Source organism: Salmo trutta, chromosome 26 (genome assembly GCF_901001165.1).
Source record: "Salmo trutta chromosome 26, fSalTru1.1, whole genome shotgun sequence".
Taxonomy (NCBI): domain Eukaryota; kingdom Metazoa; phylum Chordata; class Actinopteri; order Salmoniformes; family Salmonidae; genus Salmo; species Salmo trutta.
Genome location: NC_042982.1, coordinates 13,075,121 through 13,097,438, shown reverse-complemented (window position 1 = coordinate 13,097,438; position 22,318 = coordinate 13,075,121). Strand labels below are relative to the sequence as shown.

General features: G+C 43.1%; 2 protein-coding genes across 2 annotated transcripts in view; one reads left to right on the top strand and one right to left on the bottom strand.

Moving 5' to 3' along the window:
• Nucleotides 1-1,326: 1,326 nt before the first annotated feature.
• Nucleotides 1,327-14,621, bottom strand: LOC115163149 (zinc finger FYVE domain-containing protein 1). The gene is made up of 11 exons (XM_029714808.1): nt 14,411-14,621; nt 8,547-9,051; nt 7,996-8,216; nt 7,672-7,778; nt 6,883-6,991; nt 6,537-6,634; nt 6,192-6,309; nt 5,662-5,832; nt 5,150-5,339; nt 4,564-4,662; nt 1,327-4,291 (listed from the first exon to the last, which is right to left on the bottom strand). The coding sequence occupies exons 1-11, from the start codon at nt 14,597-14,599 to the stop codon at nt 4,059-4,061; spliced, it is 2,040 nt and encodes a 679-aa protein (XP_029570668.1). The 5' UTR covers nt 14,600-14,621; the 3' UTR covers nt 1,327-4,058.
• A 6,280-nt stretch (nt 14,622-20,901) lies between these two features.
• The window catches only part of dpf1 (double PHD fingers 1), a 43,800-nt gene continuing 42,383 nt past the window's right edge, over nt 20,902-22,318 (top strand). Inside the window, exon 1 of the mRNA XM_029714807.1 lies at nt 20,902-21,014. Coding sequence (XP_029570667.1) covers nt 20,902-21,014 — 113 coding nt within the window. The remainder of the gene's footprint in view (nt 21,015-22,318) is intronic.

The window sequence follows — 22,318 nt, the reverse complement described above, 5'->3', positions numbered from 1 at the left end:
TTCTTGGTCACCTCCCTGACCAAGGCTCTTCACCCCCGATTGCTCAGTTTGGCCGGGCGGCGAGCTCTAGGAAGAGTCTTGGTGGTTCCAAATTTCTTCCATTTAAGAATGATGGAGGCCACTGTGTTCTTGAGGACCTTAAATGCTGCAGAGATTTTTTGGTACCCTTCTCCAGATCTGTCCCTCGACACAATCCTGTCTCGGCACTCTACAGACAATTTCTTCGACTTCATGGCTTGGTTTTTGCTCTGACGCACTGTCAACTGTTGGACATTTATATAGACAGGTGTGAGCCTTTCCAACTCATGTCCAATCAATTGAATTTACCACAGGTGGACTCCAATCAAGTTGTAGAACCGTCTCAAGGATGATCAATGGAAACAGGATGCACCTGAACTCAATTTCGAATCTCATAGAAAAGGGTCTGAATACTTATGTAAATATGGTATTTCTGTTGTATATTTTTAATACATTTGCTAAAAAATGTAAAAGCCTGTTTTTGCTTTGTCATTATAGGGTATTATGTGTAGATTGATGAGGGGAAATAATTATTGAACCAATTTTAGAATAAGGCTGTAACATAACAACATTTGGAAAAAGTCGAGGGGTCTGAATACTTTCTGAAGGCACTGTATACCTATCTGTAAGCTACTTTATATTCATAATCAATCTATAGCTCGTTTCCTGTTTATGTCTCAGCATTACATGGGAATTGTGGGTAATAATGTGTTCCTTCCGTGAAGGAGGCATGTTTTCCACGAGGGGCATGAAACTCCTCATGGCATGGGCCAAATGCATTTATATACTGTAATTGGTATGATTCAAGGAAATGGTTGTCATTTCATGGCTCTAAGTCTGATTACCACCCTGTTTTCTCTGAGAAACCTACACAGAAAAACAGACCAATCACCTTCACATGACCTTGGTCTTTCAGGAACTAGCCAATCTGTGGAATAAAATAGAGTGATGGTCCAGGGCGCTCCGTCAACAGAACCTCCACCTATGTTCCCAGGTCAGTACTTATACCTTCGCTCCACTGTGGCTGGTTTTATACGTCACATCAGTTCTTATGCAACTCAGTTCTTTCTAGCTTGACCTGACATTTCTGAAGAAGGTTGAGGGTGGATAAATCCAGGAGGTTAGAGAAATTGCAGGGCTAATGGCCTATATGTACACAATGGAGACAACCTCTCTGCCAGACTGCTTTCTCGAGCCAGTACTGTTGGTGTCTGCCTGCCTATCCTCCTACTTACTGGCTGTGCTACTTGTGGTGTCGTCTGAATGTACATTAGTAGTGCCCTTAGAGAAAGGTGCAGGAAAAACTAATGATGTAGCTATATGTATTATTCACATATTCTGTTTACAGTATGAGATTACATTTACTTAATTGGGAGAGAAAAAAAACCATCCCACTGGTCACACACTGTTTGAATTGTATTTTAATATACCTCTTTATTTAGGTTGTTGGCATGACATTGACACAATGACGTTGATTCAAACATACCATTTTAGTATCAACATTGAAACAAGGTCAAATAAAATGTCATATGAATCATATGAAATTCAACAATTTCAACCACCCCAGTATACTGTATATTGAATATAGGACGTGGAATTTTCAACGCAATTTCAACATATACATAGTTCTGATGATTATGTTGAAATTAGATTGATGTAACAACCTGTTAGTCGGGTTAAGTCATTGTATTTAAGTTGAAGTTTTACCCTCATTTCAATGTTTACAACGCTGGATAAAATTAGATGAAAACAGTACTGGTTGACTTTTTGCAAATCCAAATGTGTTTTCCACATCAAAATAGGTTGACAAATTAAGTTGAAACAACGTTGATTCAACCAGTGTGTGCCCAGTGGGATAGCTTAAGTTATGAAAAATTCTGACAAGTCTGATTTAAAAAACAAAATGAAGATTGTCATATACACAGAACCTGATAGCACACACACATCGAATAAAAGAACAATTGGTTATAACTATATAGAAGGCCAGTATTATAGGATCCAGTACTTTGTAAAGATAATATCTGATGGAGAAATGAAAATCCCACATCAATGGACACTGGATAGATGATATTACAAATAATCTGTGCTTTTCATCAGCAAGCGAATCAATTAGATTTCTTCCAAAAATAACACTATCATAAAACTGGTCGTTTGGATCCAGGACCCCTGCTAACAATTCCATCATGACATGTTGCTGTCCGAATCATCTCGTCTTTATCTCAACTCGAACATTATTTCCCCTTGCTTCCAGACTACAATTTATTTAGGTATAGCATGGGTTTATATTAACCTTGATGTCTGCCTGACCGACCTTGGAAACAATGTTGAACTCTTAAATTTCCATCTCTGTAGTACCATACATGGTGAACGGTGCCCAGACGAGATCACTTTTTCTGACCAATGCAAAAATCACACATCAATGTCATTACCATGGACAAATCCAAGTAAATGCCAAGAGAAAACAGCTCAAACAAAGGAAAATGAAGCTAGTGTACTGTCATTCCAGGTTCAATGTTTGACGTGACTGAGCTGAAGTTGGCTTGCCAGGGACACGAACGTTATCCAGCCTGCATAGCAACCATTTTGTTTAGCAGAACAGACGAACGTCCCTTTGCATAGCAACTACGCAAAAATCATTAACGACTGGTTCGCACCTGTAGCAACACGACTGAAAGAACCAACAACCAGATCTCTGTCCGCACTATATCTTCTGGTGGAAGAATGACATTTTATATACTCACTTATCAAAATAAAGTTAATGTAAATATGTAAGTCATTGTTATTTCAATATGTTGGTAACAGATTTCTAAAAGCAATAAGGCATGCAAGGCAGTGCTGCATCATGAATAGTCACAGGGAAATGGGTTGACTCTGCTGTAGCCTTGGGCCGAATGCCATTTACCTGCGACTGTATTCATGATACACCACTGCCTCTGGTGCCTGATCACTAACTAAACCCTCAGTACTCATTCAAAATGATGTGCTTGTTTCAAACGTCAATGGATCCCAAAGGTGCCCACCTTTTAAGATAAGCAGAGGCTAAATTAACATACTATACCGCTTTCACACTAGTGAGTCGAGCCCAGCAGTACTGCACTGACCTGGTTAACAATCCACCCTAGTTGCTGGAGCCATGCTGGAAAGGACAATGTCAAAGGAAAATACATGAGCCAGGAGAGTATGGATGGGGTCAGCACGACACTGTGAAAAAGGGTACTAATGTAAACTGGAATGTCTGTATGTGACATCTTTATTAATTTTCCTGTCTTGTGCATCGACTCAAACCATGGCGCACTGCCTGAGATCGCATCAAGGAGGAAGATCAGGTTGCGATGTCACTTCCTGTCTCCTCCTTGTCGGGTTACCATGGTTACAGGGCTGTTACTCCTTGGCGTTGTCTGAGGCAAAGGCTTGGCTGGCCACTACAGCCCACACCTGAATTAAAATCGAACCTAACTCATGAATGTTCAGCCATTCCCAACAGATAAGAATGATATTAAGACTGCCTCTGGTGCCTTATCACTAACTAAACCCTCAGTATTCATTCAAAATGATGTGCTTGTTTCAAACATCAATGGATCCCTAAGGTGCCCACCTTTTAAGATAAGCAGAGCCTAAATTAACATACTAAAGACTGCCTCTTGCGCCTTATCACTAACAGAAAAGTTGTTGGGCTAATATCTTTCAGTGCCGGCAGTGGGTCATATGGGTTGGGGGGGGGGGGGGGGGGTTCTCTCAGTCCTCTACACTCAGTCATTTACAACTGTCTCGGCATTCCAGTTTTCAGAAGTCCAGTTCTTGTCCAATTCTTGTTCCCGGTTTTAGGCAGTCGATATCAGACGAGGCAGTGTTTAGAGTGCTACTCCAGGACATCAGTCGAGTGCCTTCGCCATAGGACAGGGCTCACCTGGATTTTTCTCTTAAAGGTCAGTGGCTCATAGTGCACAGGGAGACAAAGATAAGCAACATGTAGTGTGCCGTGGCGTCTGACTAGATTTCAGATGCCCGGCAGAATAGTGTCCCTGGTCTCTGCCCTGACCTCACAGGCTGCCCTTGCGAATGGCGCAGCCGTCACAGACGCGGACAGGGTGGTCCCAGCCACGGGAGGGCACAGGGCGGCTCTTGGAGGAGCAACCGCTGCAGACACCCTGGCCACACGCCCGGCAGTGGTGCTTGGACATACTGGGGGTGAAGGCTTTGCTGCACCTGTGGCACTGCACGATCTGGGGGTCGGGGACCCAGTAGTCAGGCCGGGCCACTCCTTTCACAAAGCCTGGAACATGGAGGACAGAGAGAGAGAAATAAATAGCTCTCTTTATGAAGTAGATGCCATTGAGTCAGAGCAGAGGATAAAGACTGTGTAATCTTTGAGAATATAATATTAAAATGCTGTATCTTGTGGATTACTGTCTGCATATACTGTAAAATGTCTATGGTCTCCAAGTGTTTTTGTGAATACACAGAGACATGTATACTAGCTAGCTTTATTTGTGATGCATTTCTCAAACACGACGCTGGCTCCAACACGACGCTAGCCGTACTCACACAGAGGGTAGTCCACTGCAGTGGTGACCATGTCTAGAGTAGACTGGGCCACCTCTGTCACCCTGCGGGCCATCAGCCCCCGCGGCTCCACCACAGCCACTACAGGACACAGAGAGGGACCAACAGAGCCATCAGGACCACATTTTCCTTTAGCCTCTATTCAACCAGGAAGTCCCTTGAGATGAGTCGTCTCTTTCTCGAGGGAGACATGAATGGACACTTACTATTCACATCAAACACCTCGGTTGTCTCCCAAATGAAACCCTATTCCCTTTGTTAGTACTACTTTTGTCCAGAGTCCAAGTAAGTAAAGTAAGTAAAGTAAGTAGGTAAGTCTTTGGCAAGTAAGCGTTGTCCGACCCAGAACATCCCACCTTGGTCAAATGTAGTGCAGTATAAAAGGAACTGGGTGCCATTTGGGATGCAACCCTCATTCATTCATTACAAAAAAATAATACATTTGACTGAAAACTGATCCTGAATCAGACTAAGGAGGAGGTAACATCAGCTTGTACATTAACATCCATGACCAAACACTTATCCTAAATCAGACTTTGGGGGAGGTAACATTAGCTGGCATCCTGACCCTGGTTGGTGGTGTCGGTCCCTCCCTGGCGGTGGCAGGCGTCACAGACCCGGACGGGGGTGCTTCCCCAGCCCCTCTCGGGTACGGGCATCCTGCGGGTGGAGCAGGCCTGGCAGAAGCCCTCGCCACACGAACGACAGTGGTGCTTCCTCTCTGCCTCCTCAAAGGGCTTCTTACAGCAGTGACACGCCTGGGGGACAGAGCACAATAACGATTAGAATGTCAAGAGCCAGTAGTCAAAACTATACAATACACTCACAACCATACCAAACAACTCTGTTCAGTACAACATTTGAGAATTACAACAGCCGAGTACTGATTTCATTCAATATAGTGATATATTGGGTTTAGAATTAATGCGGCATCCTTTTGGTATTTGGGCACTGGGTCTATCGCCTCAATAAAAACAGCTATTCTTAGGGCTCTGCTATCTGTTCAAAAAGCCTGTGAGTGTGTTGCTGGTCTAGATGCCGTGTTGCTGGTTCGGCGATGCTGTGAGAGTGATGACTCACGGTGATGTCCGTGTTGGGTCTCCAATAGAGCGGGGCCACCTGGTCAGTGAGCCAGGACGTGACAGCCTTGGTGGGGCCCGTGCTGTACTCCGACACAGACTGGATCACAAAGTTCATCCCATCCAGCATCCTCTGGGCCGCATTCTGGTGGTCTGTCAGGAAGGCCTCAGACTGGACACACAAAGACAGGGAGAGCAAAGGTCAGAGGGAGGCCATCTTTTAATGTATTTGATATCCATGTCGGCAGTGTGTGTTCACCCATTCATAATTGATGATGACCGTGACACATTGAAGTAAAACGTGTAGAGTTGACGTTGCCAGTGCAAGTAACGTTATCTTTATTAACCTTTGACAGGTGACATACTTTGAAAGTTAAATATATTCCAGAGACTTTGCGCACATATTACAACCTGCTGTCACAAATGCCTCTAAATATTCTCACTGATACTTCAATTGAGCTTGAGTGACTGTTTGCATGTTGTGCCAGTCAGTACAACGAGGAGTGTGTTGGACTAGGAAGCTCTGCTCACCCCGTCCCAGACGTGTTTGACCTCGGGCCGCACCACGCCGCTCTCTGGGTCCTGGTTGCCCAGCCAGTACTGCCGGCTGCGGTAGATGATGCCACAGCTGCCACATTCCAGGACATACCTGGCAGGACAGGGGCACCGTGGTAGGGGAAAGGATGAGAGGGGGAGGAAATATATAGTGAATTGGGTTCGATGGCAGAGTGGATTCTATGTTTGGACGTGTGTACTTCATTGAATGGATTCGAGAGCCCTGGTTGAAAGGGACATCTTTAATGCTATCATAAAAGTTAATGTGTGTGTGTGTGTCTCTCAGTGTCTGCAAGAGTCCAGATTACGTCAGTAACTCACCCAGACCAGGCGTACTTCGCCAGCCCAAACCAGGGGTTGTCTGTGGAGGCTGAGGTTTTAGGAATGACAATAACCTCCCTGCCCCCCTCATAGCACCTCTGTGTGGGTAGGGCCAGATCAGGGAGAGAGCACACAACATATGATTACGGCTAGGTTCATGCATTTCACTAGTACTACAAACCGTTCAACACCATCTCCACAGGATTCAATTCTATATCGTATAAATAGAAGAACACTACTGTCAACTTTCTTTTCAGATCACATGAATAAGTCTTTATTGCCTTCAACTGAACTTCATTTCTCTCTTATGTCCCATCACAGACAGAGCATATGTGAAATGGCTTACCTTGCAGATGAGGACCTTGTTGTTGTACTGGTGAGCATACTGACACAGTCCGTCTGCCAGGTGAGGGACCCTGTCTCTGAGATGGTTCATCCCGTTCTTACAGCGGATACTGAGGGGAAAGAAAACAAGGAAAACCCATATACAAAAATCAGAAGGACGGTTGAATAGATCTATCGCAAACCTAACATCCAAGTTACTTGTGTAAAACGTGAAGGTACACAGAAAATACTTGGCTGAACGTCTGTGAATAACACTCCATGTTGGTGGATGGCCAAAAGGCGTTTCTCCTTCGCTCCTAGCGGCTTAAAACGTTAGATGTGCATCATAACACATTTATAACAGGGACAAACAAGGCTTTATACTCAAGCAGTGAGAGCCTGTTAAACCAATACCTATTTCTGGATATGAACACCAATCAGTGTTTTTAGGGAAAATATTTGGTTTCTGATCTAGCTCAAATTTCCCACGTGAAAGAAGACACTGTACTGTACAGAATGAATACCCATAGAGAGGTATGATATCCATATGACAAACCGACTTTTATGCTTCCTTTGTGGCAACCCATCTGGGAGGGACACATATCCTAGCAATATTTGCTCGCGTGCAGCATGTGAATACACCATTCATTAGTGCACACTGTAGCAAAACATTCTGCAACGGAAAATGGTTTGCAACGAAAACGAGAGCTTCTATTGGACAATTTCAGGTTAGTCCCTCCCCATTTAGTTTTGATTCATGTGATAGTTACTCTGAGCAGATATATGCAGCAGATGCAGGTAAGTCACTTACTTGCAGCTGAGGCAGACTGAAGAGCAGGTGAAGTATTCGTCAGGGAAGAAGGAGTAGAGGGGTATCTTGTCGTCAAAGATCTCCCCACAGAACCTGTCACTCAGGGCCTGGAGAGGAGGGGAGAAGGAGCGAGATGAGGAAACCAAGGGGTGGAAAGGGAGGAGCCAAGCAGGATCATGAGGTCAAAAACAAACAATCAATGGGTTTTGGAAAGGCCTATAGACAAGCACCCAATTCCCATTAACATTCACTAGCACTGGCATTACCTGTCTATCAAACAAATGAATTATGCGACAATGCAAAGAGGTACCAACACACACAGACCTGCAAGGCACTGAAGACGATGGCAGGTTGACGGGGCGATCGGGTGGCAGTGTTCCTGACTTGCTGGCGTACAGCCTCCAGGAGCAGAGAGTAGTTGGTCGGTGGAGTGATGGTCTGTGTGCCCACGTACTGCACTGAGCTGAAGGCCTCTGTACCCAGGCCCAGGTCATGGAAGCGCCTCTGGAGCTGAGTGTCTGCATAGCCAGGGACATCTGTTCGCTCTGTGGGGACAAAGTAGGACATCGTCATGGGTTGAGTTCACACACCCACCTGACTGTTGTGTAAATGGTGTAGTATGTGTGGGTGTGACTGAAGTAGCTGGGGAACCTGTATCTGTGGGTGTGTCTCAGCCAGTGTGACGGTATGGATGTTATTTATCCCTAAGGGGCAATTACTTTGGGCAGATGAGTCTGCAACAACATGACAGCATACCCCAACCATACCACAATGTGTTGCCTAACATCTCAGGAGCAAAATGTTGTGTAATGCATGCATAGAAACAGATGATTGCATGTGTTGCATGTTAGGGACTGGGCCTCTCCTGTACATACCATGGCCCAGTAGCTGGGTGTGGGTGGTCTCCTGGAACACGATGACCGCCGGCCCCAGAGAGGAGAGGGGAACGTCCATGCCACAGCGGCTGGAGAGGGCGCGCAGCTCGGGGGTGAAGTGCTTCAGGTAGGCCCCTGAGGCGCTGCTTAGAAACTGGAACATGTCGTTGTGCAGCCTCTCGGCCCGCGTGCGGTACACCACCACGTCCGATACGGCCAGCACCTTCAGCAGCAGACGCATGCGCTGGTTCTGGTTGGCCGCCGCCCCCAGCAGGCCCTCCGTGTCCAGAGCCACCAGGCCCAGCCCGGAGTCAAAGGCGGCCCACACGCCCACCGTGCAGGAGCTGGGGGACTTGGAGGTGTAGAACACGGTATCCCCGCCAAACAGGATGTGGTTGAGGGTGTGGGACTTGCCGTCGCCCGTGTTGCCGAAGATGGAGAGGACCTTGACGCCCTGCATGTCACCGCAGCCCAGCCTCTCCAGGAACTGAGCCTCATCGTGGACCTGGGTTAATGTTGGAGAGGATGGGAGATCAAACTATGTTATAGGCAGCTGTAAGATGTTATGTTGTCAGATACATGTCAAATTACTTTACCTGTAGAAGCAATTTTGTCTTACTTATGTGGTTGTTGTGTATATAGTTTGTCTATATTTATTCAATTTAATGTGAACACTAAAGGGCACTACATCGACTTGGGTCATGGGTCAAATGTATAGGCACACAGGTGACCAGGAAATATGGATGCACAGAGGTATGGAGAGAAGACATGCAGATGTAATTACCGTAGGTGCATATTTTTAGTTCCAATGTGTTAATGGTGAGCAGGGTAAGAACAACCACATAAACAGGACAAGATGGCTCCTGCATTACCATTTGGCCTAACAATGATGTTACGAAAGAAGGTAACTTTACACTGACTACAGTGATTAGTAGTCACAAGGCTCAACCTTACCCTTATTCGTGACTCAAATTGCATTTCATTACATTGAGCCAGTGGATGTCCCCTTTAGCCTTGTGAAGAAAATGTCCCGACGATACCCAAATCATCTGTTTAAACGCAAATACGCCTCACACGCGTTCCAGTTTTTGAAACATTTGGAACTGGAACTTAACATTCATATAAGCGAGTTTTTCTTTATTCTAATACACAAGATACTTACTGTATGACATTTTAGGAAAGTTGCAAAAACTATCAAAGAAATGCATACAAACATAACCCCAACCCATTCCACCTCTCAGTCAGCCTCCACAACCAGAAACCATGCCTCCCACACCAGCAGTAATCTTCTATGATTTATAGAGAGATTCAAGGGGCTATCATCATTAAGTAAAATAATGTTTTGTTGTTGTTGTTGTTTTTTTTACTTTGCCCTAGAAGCACAAGGCACTCCAACATCAATGTGCTTACCTGCTGTCGGGGGACACAGTGAACAGTTGGGGCCAATTTCAACGTTAAACGTTTCCTTGGTGTTAAAAACAGTCTGTGAACAAACTTAAAATGTATAAGTTGATGGTTCGGTTTACAGGATAATTTTCCATATTCTGTTCCAGTTAAAGGGTTGTTCAGATTCAATTAGATCTGTGGGCCATACCTTTTAATGGCTAGCTCAGAATATGAGCTTTCCAAAAGTTGTTTATATATTATAGCGATCAGTCCTTTCGGGAGCCCAGATCATTTATTTATAAATCCCATCATTGGATGGTTTGGTAATTGGATTTCCTAAGAGACTCCATAGGCCAGCATGGCTGAGCTAAGTTGTAAATACAGAAAAAAAACGTGTTTCCTGGTAATGTGTACGCATCTTTCAAATCTTGGAATGTTCTCAAACCATTGCTGTCCATGATATCGGTAAGGGTATGGATTCCACATTTGGACCATTGGGGGGGATGCAAAAGGCCGCCCTCCAGATCACAAGGCATTACTGTGAAATATTGGCGTATAGGCATGCCATTATGATTCCCAGTTACATTGCTTTTCAATTTTGCACCAAACAGAAATTGTGTGAGCAATAATAAGCCCAAAGCATAGTTTACATTATTTAAGGGATACTGTATATTAGTGAAGACCACCTCTTCCAGGGCAATAGGCAACACCATATTTCTCTATACTCAGCCGGGGGAGCAGAAGAATCACGTCTAAACCAGTTTAGGATGGGACGTAAATACAATGTAAAGTTTGGTACGGATAGTCCTCCTATGTCTTTTCCTCTTTGTAAATGTGTTAATTTGATCCTGAATCGTTTCCTCGCCAGATACATTTTTAAACCACACTATGAATTTCATCCCAACAGACAGAACGGGGAACAATGGGAAGCATTGAACTACAGAAACTCAGCGGTGGCTTTTTATTTATTTTGACAATAGATATTCTGCCGGTTAAAGCAAAGTGTTATTATTTCATCTACCAACTTTTTCTCTCTCTCAATTCATATTGAATTGATTTGAGCGAGCGTTGTTTCTGTCATTGGTTTTATCTAAGGAAGGAAATATATCTACTCCCAAATACTTAAGATGACAAATGATTGGTAGATGGAGTCCTGAGATGGTAGACCTCAGAAGGAATACAGTCCTATCCAGGTGATTTGCCTTTATTCATGCTATCCAAAAGCTTTTGAGTTCATTGAGAGATTTGGGCTCCCAGCAAGGTGGCTTCTTCTGTTGAGCGAAGAGGAGTTGTTCATTCTTCTAGAAAGGACTTAGTCTGGCTTGGTGTGGATTTACAATCAGAGGTGTACACAGTTCTTTATAGAAGCGGGAGAATCTGATATTGAATCTGAATCAGGGGATTTACTAGATGCTATATCAGCTAATTGATCATTACTGCGTAGCTTGTTGGCTAGTAAATGACTGGGACGATTACCATGGATGTAATGGTTGAGTCTTACTCGACGGATGGCACATTCTGCTCTCGGTCTTATCATTAAACCAAGTTGTGTCTTGACTTTGGAAGAGTAATAGCTACCTGGCCTGAAAAAAGTGTTTGTTAACAACGCTCCAACACGGTTAACAACATTTCAAAATGTGACATTTTCTTTCGTTGTGATTTATTAAACTCTGTTGCATTATTATCTGTAATAAAACCTTTGCTGAATTTTTATTGACTATTATGAATTAATTTAGTTCGCAGTAGTAATAAGTGTGTCGGTCAGACAAGCGCATGTCGAATTTCTATTTTCTTAATTAAAGAAACTAGAGGTGTAGATGGTAGTATGACATCGATTAGTGAAAATTATTCCTGCCTGTTTGAATAGAAAGTGTACTCTTTTGCTTAAGGATTATGTGCTCGCCAGGCATCAATGAGGTTGTAATCAGAGAGTGTATGCTGGAGAGCCTTGGTTGCCTGTGGATTGTAGTTGTTCTTATTAGATATTTCCCACATGTCCAAAATGGCAGTCATGTCTGTCCCAATAACCAGATGGAATTCAGTTAACTCTAACAATACGCTGTTCAGACAATCAAAACATGTAGGATCATATGCATTTGGAGTGTACACATTAATAAAAGGTCATTTTCTTTCCATTATGGATACATTTTAGGAAAGTGATTCTGCCTTCTTGGTCTTCCCCTTAACCCAGGATGGTGATTTTGAGTTTCTTATGTGTCATTATGATTCTGCATTCTATGAGTCCTTTTGGAGCAGGTGTGTTTCTAGGAGCATTGCTATATCTACATGGCTTCTTGATAGGATATCAAGACAGCTGGAACGTTTAAGAGGACAGTTTAGGCTTTTCAAATTCATCCCTCCCTGGACTCTACAAGGGTTCAAAAGTGTTCCACACGGATGCTGGTCCATGTTGACCCCAATGCTTCCCACAGTTGCGTCAAGTTGTCTGGATGTCCTTTGGGTGGTGGATCATTCTTGATACACACGGGAAACCGTTGAGGGTGAGAAACAGCTGCGTTGCAGTTCTTCACACACTCAACCCGGTGCGCCTGGCACCTACTACCATACCCTGTTCAAAAGCACTTCAATATTTAATACAAATAAAATGTGATTTGATTCACACTGAATTGCACACATACGCAACCCATGTCGCAATTGTCTCGAGGCTTAAAAATCCTTCTTTAACCAGTGAATTTAATAAGGGACATCAATAAGGGATCATAGCGTTCAACTGGATTCACCTGGTTAGTCTGTAATGGAAAGAGCAGGTGTTCCTAACATTTTGAACACTCAGTGTGTGTGCTCTATACTATGTACAAAAACATGAAGATGTATTTGTGAGAACACTGCTGCCAACCGAGACTACACTTCCTCCCCTCCAAATTCAGCTTCAAACAACCCCAATGGAGCATAACTGGGACGGAAGTTTAGCACCTCGACTGGTGGCTGACGGCTGTGCTTTTGATAATTGTGTCGAGTGCAAACAGGATGCAACATTGCTAAACTGCATACAGTATGTGTATATTTTGTATTTGGAAGATTCTTTCTCCTTGATGCGAAAGTTCCAACGATTTCCAAAACTATATCGCAAGCAAGGATTATTCATGTTTCTAAATGTTAAAACAAGAGCGTCGGAATTGTAGTTCATTGATCAGGATGTTCAATTGTGAACTCAAGGGCTGGGTAGCTAGCCACAGCCTCTTGGGCTCTAGAGAGCTAGGCTCAATCCTACAAGACAGTTAATTAGCTTCAGTCTAGACTTGAGTGTGGCTAGCTGCTTCTAGCAACACGGGTCTATTTACATACACTAGTGTTGCGCAAAAACAGAAGTTATATCCAATTCCATTTCAACGGTGCTGGTGGGCAGGATGGTTTGTGATTATGATGGTGGGAATTTGAGACAGAATATCTAGGGGATTGTATTATTCAACAGGCTTTACAAATGTGGGTCTGTTGATGACCCACTTCCTCTCTGCATACCTCTAGTCAAAACCATCATTTTGATATTTTGTCTCAAATACCCCCCCCCCAGTCGTAATGACCAACCATCCTAACCACCGGTGCAGTAAGTCAAAATTGAATCGTATTTAACTTCCGGAATTCCTGCGGACTGTTTTTGTGCAACCCAATATAACTGGGATCAACATGTATGTAAATACACAATCATTGCTAGGGAGTTTTTCCTAGCCACCGTGCTTCTACACCAGCATTGCTTGCTGTTTGGGGTTTTAGGCTGGGTTTCTGTACAGCACTTTGATATATCAGCTGATGTAAGAAGGGCTATATAAAACAAATTGATTTGATTGCTAAAAGCAGCTAGAGTGTGGTGTGTTTGCACAGCCTGATTCATTGGGGACTTTCCTGAAAGGAAACAAACAATACCAGTCATGCTGACAGACCCTAGACCTAGATAGAGGACTAATGTTTATATATGTGCCATTATAGTGTCTGTGACAGTATGGGCAGCGCCATTGTGGCTACAACCAATAGGAATCCCCACCCAGTTGACTACTTTAAAATGGCGGAATCCCACAATGGCGCTGCCCATGTTAAAACGGCCCTTTGGCCACTGTTATCTATGTAACAGACATCAAGGTATAATACTCCTGGCCTTTTGAAAACGAACCATCTTTAACTAGCTAGTCATACTTACATGGCTAAAGTTCCTTTCAAGTTAACTGCGCGTCGACCATTTCGACGAAATCGCTACAAAACAAGAATAGCCTGCTGGTACTGTTCAATGGCTAAGTAACGTTAGCTTAGGTTAGACGAGGCCCGTGTCAAAATAATGAGTAATGATAGCTAATTAACACCGTAGTTGGCTGTTAGTTGTGCAAGACGGGATAGGAACATGATATTTAATTTTATTAACACAAACATGACAACTGGCTAATGTTACCCTTTGGCCAACCAGATGGGCTTTGTTTTCATTCTAGCCAGTTAACGTTAGTTGCGTGCTAGAAAATCGACGTCGTTACCTGTAGATTTTCTTGTTCGTCAACCAAAAGAAAACTCCGACCATTTTCCGAGTGTTCTTCTGTTTTTATGTGACAAAGCGATACCTCCTCCATTTCTTTCATTAGTACTTCGGACATTGTTATTAAACCATCCCTGGCCTGACCGTAGCAGAAACTTCCCCCACTCCCGACAACAACAAGACAACGCATGGATTGGTGAGGGAGGAGCCATCAGCCACAGAGCACGGAAAAGACGACGTAGTTACGTGAGGAGCATTCTGTCGTGTGCCCAGCAGCAGCACCATCTTGTGGTGAATATGCAAGTTGACACGATTAGTGAAAACCACTGAATGCGAGGGAAGAGAGCACACAATTTAAATGCTGGACCGTTTAGAGTCGAAATAGCATAATACAAAATCCCCATACAAATCCGTCTGTTTAATCTAGAGATGTCTGTTTTTTTTTGCATGGGCTGCGTCTCAATTTACTGCGTCCGCTAATGTCAGCCTTCCTTATCTGTGGTGAAAGGTGGCAGAGCTACAGCAGTGTTTGTCAGACCATGAGACTTCCCGAAAATCGGTCTTCTCACGAAAACATCTGTAGCGTTCAAACGGTTATAACCCCTAACTATTATGACCCCTTTGTGGAAAGTAGAGAATCTCACGAACAAGTAGCCTACATGTCGGGTTTGCTCTAGGACCCCCACAAGCCTCAAAAGACCCACCTGAAGGTAGCCCGGTACCAGTTTTAAAAAAGGAATGGTAGTATTGTATACATTAAATGTATGTCAATATATATTTTTTTACAAATCATTTCTTGATCTTTCTTATATCTCTGAGATATAGGAAAGAGACTTCAAAACAAACATATTTGTTTCCTCAAATATTTTTTAAACCTATTTTTTGATAACTAAAGGGGTCCTAAAATTCTAAATCAAATAGCTAAATGTTCCTTGTTATAACAATCTTAAAACAAATCCATGTTAGCTCACCTGCTTCAGGTGATAGAAATCTGAACAAACTACCAATGCTTTGAAAAGGAGATTTAATTATAGTTTTTTGTGGATATATTGTCTCACGTTCCTACCGCCAAAAGGACCAACCGCACAGACAATCGGCAAAGTACATTAAAATATTTTATTCAACATTCTGGCTTGTTGAGGTTGTGAGAGGAAACTTTCCTGTTTCAAACGCTCATTTCTGCCCGATGTAGAATTCAATGCAATTCAACATTGGGTTTCCAGGCAATGCCCTACCAAGCAAAAGAGCAGTAACTGCTAATTGAGTGGAACTGAGAAAAATGGCATTAACATTTTTTAATTGTCCAACCAAATGAGTTGTAGGCAGATCACTGGAAATGTGGTTATCTGTTATCTTACTAACAGGTAATTCTTTATTCATATTGACCCTGACTTCTGACATGACCTTTGACCCAAAATGGCAGTTACTGCCTTGTTGCTTAGTACACCCACTGGAGTATGTTTCCATACAAAAGTATGTGGACACCCCCCTGGCTATTTCAGCCAGACCCGTTGCTGACAGGTGTATACATTTTTTCATGTATATATTTGTTTTATTTAACCTTTATTTAACTAGGCAAGTCAGTTAAGAACAAATTCCTATTTACAATGACGGCCTACCAAAATGCAAAAGGCCTCCTACGGGGACAGGGGCTGGGATTAAAATACAAATAAATACAATTAAATTATAGAACAAAACACATATTACGACGAGAGACAACACACCACTACATAAAGAGAGACCAAAGACGACAACAGAGTGGCAGCAACACAACATGACAACAACATGGTAGCAACACAACATGGTAGCAGCACAAAACATGGTACAAACATTATTGGGCACAGACAACAGCACAAAGGACAAGAAGGTAGAGACAACAATACATCACGCAAAGCAGCCACAACTGTCATTAAGAGTGTCCATGATTGAGTCTTTGAATGAAGAGATTGAGATAAAACGGTCCAGTTTGAGTGTTTGTTGCAGCTCGTTCCAGTCGCTAGCTGCAGCGAACTGAAAAGAGGAGCGACCCAGGGATGTGTGTGCTTTGGGGACATTTAACAGAATGTGACTGGCAGAATGGGTGTTGTATGTGGAGGATGAGGGCTGCAGTAGATATCTCAGATAGGCCTCACTCCCCCCTAAGAGGGTTTTATAAATAAGCGTCAACCAGTGGGTCTTGCGACGGGTATACAGAGATGACCAGTTTACAGAGGAGTATAGAGTGCAGTGATGTGTCCTATAAGGAGCATTGGTGGAAAATCTGATGGCCGAATGGAAAAGAACATCTAGCCGCTCGAAAGCACCCTTACCTGACGATCTATAAATTATGTCTCCGTAATCTAGCATGGGTAGGATGGTCATCTGAATCAGGGTTAGCTTGGCAGCTTGGGTGAAAGAGGAGTGATTACGATAGAGGAAACCAAGTCTAGATTTAAACTTTAGCCTGCAGTTTTGATATGTGCTGAGAGAAGGACAGTGTACCGTCTAGCCATACTCCCAAGTACTTGTATGAGGTGACTACCTCAAGCTCTAAACCCTCAGAGGTAGTAATCACACCTGTGGGGAGAGGGGCATTCTTCTCACCAAACCACATGACCTTTGATTTGGAGGTGTTCAGAAGTTAAGTTTAACACAAGTTGAGCACGCAGCCATGCAATCTCCATAGACAAACATTGGCAGTAGAATGGCCTTACTGAAGAGCACAGTGACTTTCAACATGGCCCAGTCATAGGATGCCACCTTTCCAACAACTCAGTCCATCAGACCTGCTAGGGCTGCCCCCGGGCAACTGTAAGTGCTGTTATTGTGAAGTGGAAACGTTTAGGAGCAACAACGGATCTGCAAAGTGGGAGGCTACACAAGCTAAAAGAACGTGACCGCCGAATGCTGAAGCCCGTACAAATCGCCTGTCTTCGGTTGCAACACTCACGACCGAGTTCCAAACTGCCTCTGGAAGCAACGTCAGCACAAGAACTGTTGGTCGGGAGCTTCATCAAATGGGTTTCCATGGCCGCACACAAGCAGCCGCACACAAGCCTAACATCAACATGCGCAAAGCCAAGCGACGGTTGGAGTGGTGTAAAGCTCACCGCCATTGGACACTGGAGCAGTGGAAACACGTTCTCTGGAGTGATGAATCACGCTTCACCCTCTGGCAGTCTGATGGATGAATCTGAGCTGAGCGGATGCCAGGAGAACGCTACCTGCCCAAATGCATAGTACAACTGTAAAGTTTGGTGGAAGAGGAATAATGGTCTTTCATGGTTCTGGCTAGGCCCCTTAGTTCCAGTGAAGGGAAATCTTAATGCTACAGCATACAATAACATTCTAGACGATTCTGTGCTTCCAACTTGTGGTAACAGTTTGGGGAAGGCCCTTTCATGTTTCAGCATTCCAATGCCCCTGTGCACAAAGCGAGTTCCATACAGAAATGGTTTGTCTAAATCAGTGTGGAAGAACTTGACTGGCCTGCACAGAACCGTGAAATCAACCCCATCGAACACCTTTGGGATGAATTGGAATGCTGACTGCAAGCCAGGCCTAATCGCGAACATCAGTGCCTGACCTCAATAATGCTCTTGCGCCTGAATGGAAGCAAATCACTGCAGCAATGTTCCAACATCTAGTGAAAAACCTTCCCAGAAGAGTGGATGCTGATAAAGCAGCGAAGGGGGGACCAACTCCATATTAATGCCCATGATGTTAGAATGAGATGTTCGACGAGCAGGTGTCCACATATTTTTGGTCATGTAGTGTAGTTTGATACTTGTATCAGCAAAGAACAATCAATAAAACCAAGGTAAACCGTAGACACTGTAGCCCAAAGCTTGGTGAAACCAAGGTAAAAGGCAGTGACTGATGTTAGTGATTGCAGTTACTGCCTTTTTCCTTGGTTTCACTGTAACTTTTTTTGCAGTTACTGCAAAAATGACCCCCCATTTTCTCCATAACACAACACAATGAGGGCAAGACATTTTTCCACATGATAAAGCATGTATTGAATGTATCAAAAATGTCAGTAACACATTTTTGACCAGTTAATGCTCTTTTGCTTGATATGACATGCACTCCACAGTAAATTCTGAACATTTTCTGCCTGGGTATATTTTATTGGAATAGTCCTTCCATAGACTGAACTTGCTAATGTTCATTAAATATTTGTTAACAGAGATGTACAGTTGAAGTCAGAAGTTTACATATACCTTAGCCAAGTACATTTAAACTGAGTTTTTCACAATTCCTGATATTTAATCCTAGTAAAAAATTCCCTGTCTTATGTCAGTTAGGATCACCACTTTATTTTAAGAATGTGAAATGTCAGAATAATAGAGAATGATTTATTTCAGATTTTATTTCTTTCATCACATTCCCAGTGGGTCAGAAGTTTACATACACTCAATTAGTATTTGGTAGCATTCCCTTTAAATTGTTTAACTTGGGTCAAACGTTTCGGATAGCCTTCCACAAGCTTCCCACAATAAGTTGGGTGAATTTTGGCCCATTCCTCCTGACAGAGCTGGTATAACTGAGTCAGTTTGTAGGTCTTCTTGCTCGCACACGCTTTTTCAGTTCTGCCCACAAATTTTCTATAGGATTGAGGTCAGGGCTTTGTGATGGCCACTCCAATACCTTGACTTTGTTGTCCTTAAGCCATTTTGCCACAACTTTGGAAGTATGATTGGGGTCATTGTCCATTTGGAAGACCCATTTGCGACCAAGCTTTAACTTCCTGACTGATGTCTTGAGATGTTGCTTCAATATATCCACATAATTTTCCTACCTCATGATGCCATCTATTTTGTGAAGTGCACCAGTCCCTCCTGCAGCAATGCACCCCTACAACATGATGCTACCACCCCCGTGCTTCACGGTTGGGATGGTGTTCTTCGGCTTGCAAGCCTTCCCCTTTTTCCTCCGAACATAACAATGGTCATTATGGGCAAACAGTTCTATTTTTGTTTCATCAGACCAGAGGACATTTCTCCAAAAAGTATGATCTTTGTCACCATGTGCAGTTACTATTGTTTGTACAGATGAACGTGGTACCTTCAGGCATTTGAAAATTGCTCCCAAGGATGAACCAGACTTGTGGAGGTCTTGGCTGATTTCTTTTGATTTTCCCATGATGTCAGGCAAAGAGGCACTGAGTTTGAAGGTAGGCCTTCAAATGCATCCACAGGTACACCTCCAATTGACCCAAATGATGTCAATTAGCCTATCAGGAGCTTCTAAAACCATGACATAATTTTCTGGAATTTTCCAAGCTGTTTAAAGGCACAGTCAACTTAGTGAATGTAATCTTCTGACCCACTGGAATTGTGATACAGTATATTATAAGTGAAATAATCTGTCTGTAAACAATTGTTGGAAAAATTACTTGTGTCATGCACAAAGTGGATGTCCTAACTGACTTGCCAAAACTATAGTTTGTTAACAAGAAATTTGTGGCGTGGTGGAAAAACAAGTTTTAATGACTCCAACCTAAGTGTATTTCAACTTCTGACTTGAACTGTATAAATATCACATCACAGAGTGGCTTCAGTGGCGCCACTGCTGCTCAACTGAAATGGAGAGAAATTCCATCACTGCTGTGCCCACTGTCTTGGTTCAACAGATGAGAGGCAACTCCTAAAATAATCAATTATCTTTCCTACTCCACTGTCCCCCAAAACGATCAATTATTAAACCTCTTCAGCATCGGCTCACCTGGAATATCATTATCAATTGGCCTATCAACACATCTTAGTTATCCCTCTTCCAGAACACCCTCCCCCCTTTCTCTCTCTAACAGGATGAAGTAAAGGACCCTTTAGTGTATTCGAAAGTCATCCACAAGTAAATGTCAAAATGATATTGGATTCAAATTTTTGGAACATTTGGGGTGTGAAGATTATCACTGATGTTATTGTGGGAAATGAGCCCAGCACCAACAGTAAACTCTATGTAGTCGAATCTTGCACAATTGATTTATGACATAAAAATGACAAAATAAAATGAATACACAAATATGTAATTCACCTTACATTCCAACCTGGGCACTGTCCAAGACAGGATGCAATTCTGATGTTGGTGAAACATAAATCTACAATTTAGCATCCTATATTTGAAACATTGTTTCAAAAAGTTGCTATTGTCACGTTGAAACTGAACAGAACTCCTTGTAGCATCCTCTCTGAGAGATGGTGCGCATACAGCCTCGCCCTTAAAATGTATTTCTATATCTGGAAACAATGCATCAATTAGAATGGCAGCTACAGACTGACAGTCCAGTAGCACACCAACCTTGACATTACAGTAGACGGTTTGGCTTACCCATAGAAGTCCAAGGCGGGACCGTTATACAGTTGACCGCGATACATACTGGTAGTTGTAGTGCATTGACTCTCAGCATGTTACATAGTGACATGTGCAAAAACTACATTTCCCCAGACCTGTCACTGAGCGTTCCCGCTCCTATTGGCTGGCAGCTCCAGCCGCAGCCCCAGAGAATGAATGAAATTGAAATTGCTGGTATATTACATGTGCAATACCGGGATCTGCAGTGTTACATTGTATCTATCATACTATATCAAAATGGCCACAGTGGTACAGAACCCCCTGAAATCGTAAGTGCATACATTTTATATTTTACATTTTTAGGGATACATTTGTGGATGCTGTCAGTCCATGTAACCTAGGTAATCGTTGACATTTTTATGCATCGTAAAGAAGTATCCAGCCTAAAGGCTACATCGCTATTAAATAGCAAGCTACATATATTTATATGGTAGTGTAATAGCGATGGGAAGGTATATTTGAAACAGCTTTATTATAAGGCCGGGTTATGTAGAGCTGCCTATGCATGCCTAGAAACAATTACACTGAGCCAGTAATTACATGAGGACGCTATGGTGGAATGTTGAGGTACAATTTAGGACCCGGTGTCCCTAGTCAATAGACAAGATCGCAGCCAACTTGCATGGCTGGTCAGGTAACGCTTACAATAGCGAATAATAGCGAGTGGCAGCGGTTTTTTGAAAAGGTTGTGCTTGATACCTGTTCACATTATTGCGTTAGGCTGTAAACAGGTAGATAAAACCAAGCTGGTGGTAGCCTATGTCGGCTGAAACCTAATACCCTTTGGACATCGTTTTCTTGGAGACAGACCTCTTGGCAAAATAGCCTACGTGCTTGCGATTATAATGGCAGCAGTGTTTACAGGCAGCGCATCTTCGCTCCAATAAGACACGCGTTCCTACCTGCAAACACCTGAAACAATATTGTGTAAGCCTGCATCATATAAAATGGTTAACTTATGTGCCGGGAGTGGTTGCTTTTATTAGACTAGTGTCATCTCTACCAGTCGCGTTGAGCGGTGAACATTCCATCAAGTTTCCATTCGATTCCTTTGTGCAGAATTGACACAATAACATTTCAACGTGCGGAATGCAGCCTGGGCTCGTGTCCAAAAGGTGGCTGTGCGTCTGTCCGCTTGGCAAGATGCAGTTGAGACCTTTTCGATTAGAAATAATTGAAAACATGATAAATCGGCTCTCGGATATGTATTTTTGGAGTGTTGCTTGGTTAAATGTAGGCATTTGCAGCCTGTCTAACAAAGGTGGTAGCCCAGTGTAGCGCGACACACAACGGATGGTACCTGAGCGGGAATGTAGTTGCGATGCAGTCGATGCTGTGCTGTCAGCGCTATCTGAAATCCAGACAGGCGACATTTCATAGAATTCATGACAACACATTACCTTAAGTATACGAATAGCCTGTTACAAGCAACAGTGAACTGCTTTAATTAATGTTTTTGTCTACAACATCATTTATTTGATTCCGTCGATGCGCGACAGTGATGGCATTCTACTTATTGGGGAAACTAACACAAGTTAGGCTATTTGTTGCCATAGGATATGGCCAACTAGTC

Excerpts from the sequence above, each read along its gene's own strand:
- LOC115163149 (XM_029714808.1), bottom strand. The coding sequence starts at position 14,599 with ATGCGTTGTCTTGTTGTTGTCGGGAGTGGGGGAAGTTTCTGCTACGGT. Across the intron at positions 7,779-7,995 it reads TCGTCTTCAGTGCCTTGCAG|GCCCTGAGTGACAGGTTCTG; the intron begins GTCTGTGTGTGT and ends CCTCCTCTCCAG. Across the intron at positions 5,833-6,191 it reads TCAAACACGTCTGGGACGGG|TCTGAGGCCTTCCTGACAGA; the intron begins GTGAGCAGAGCT and ends TTGTGTGTCCAG.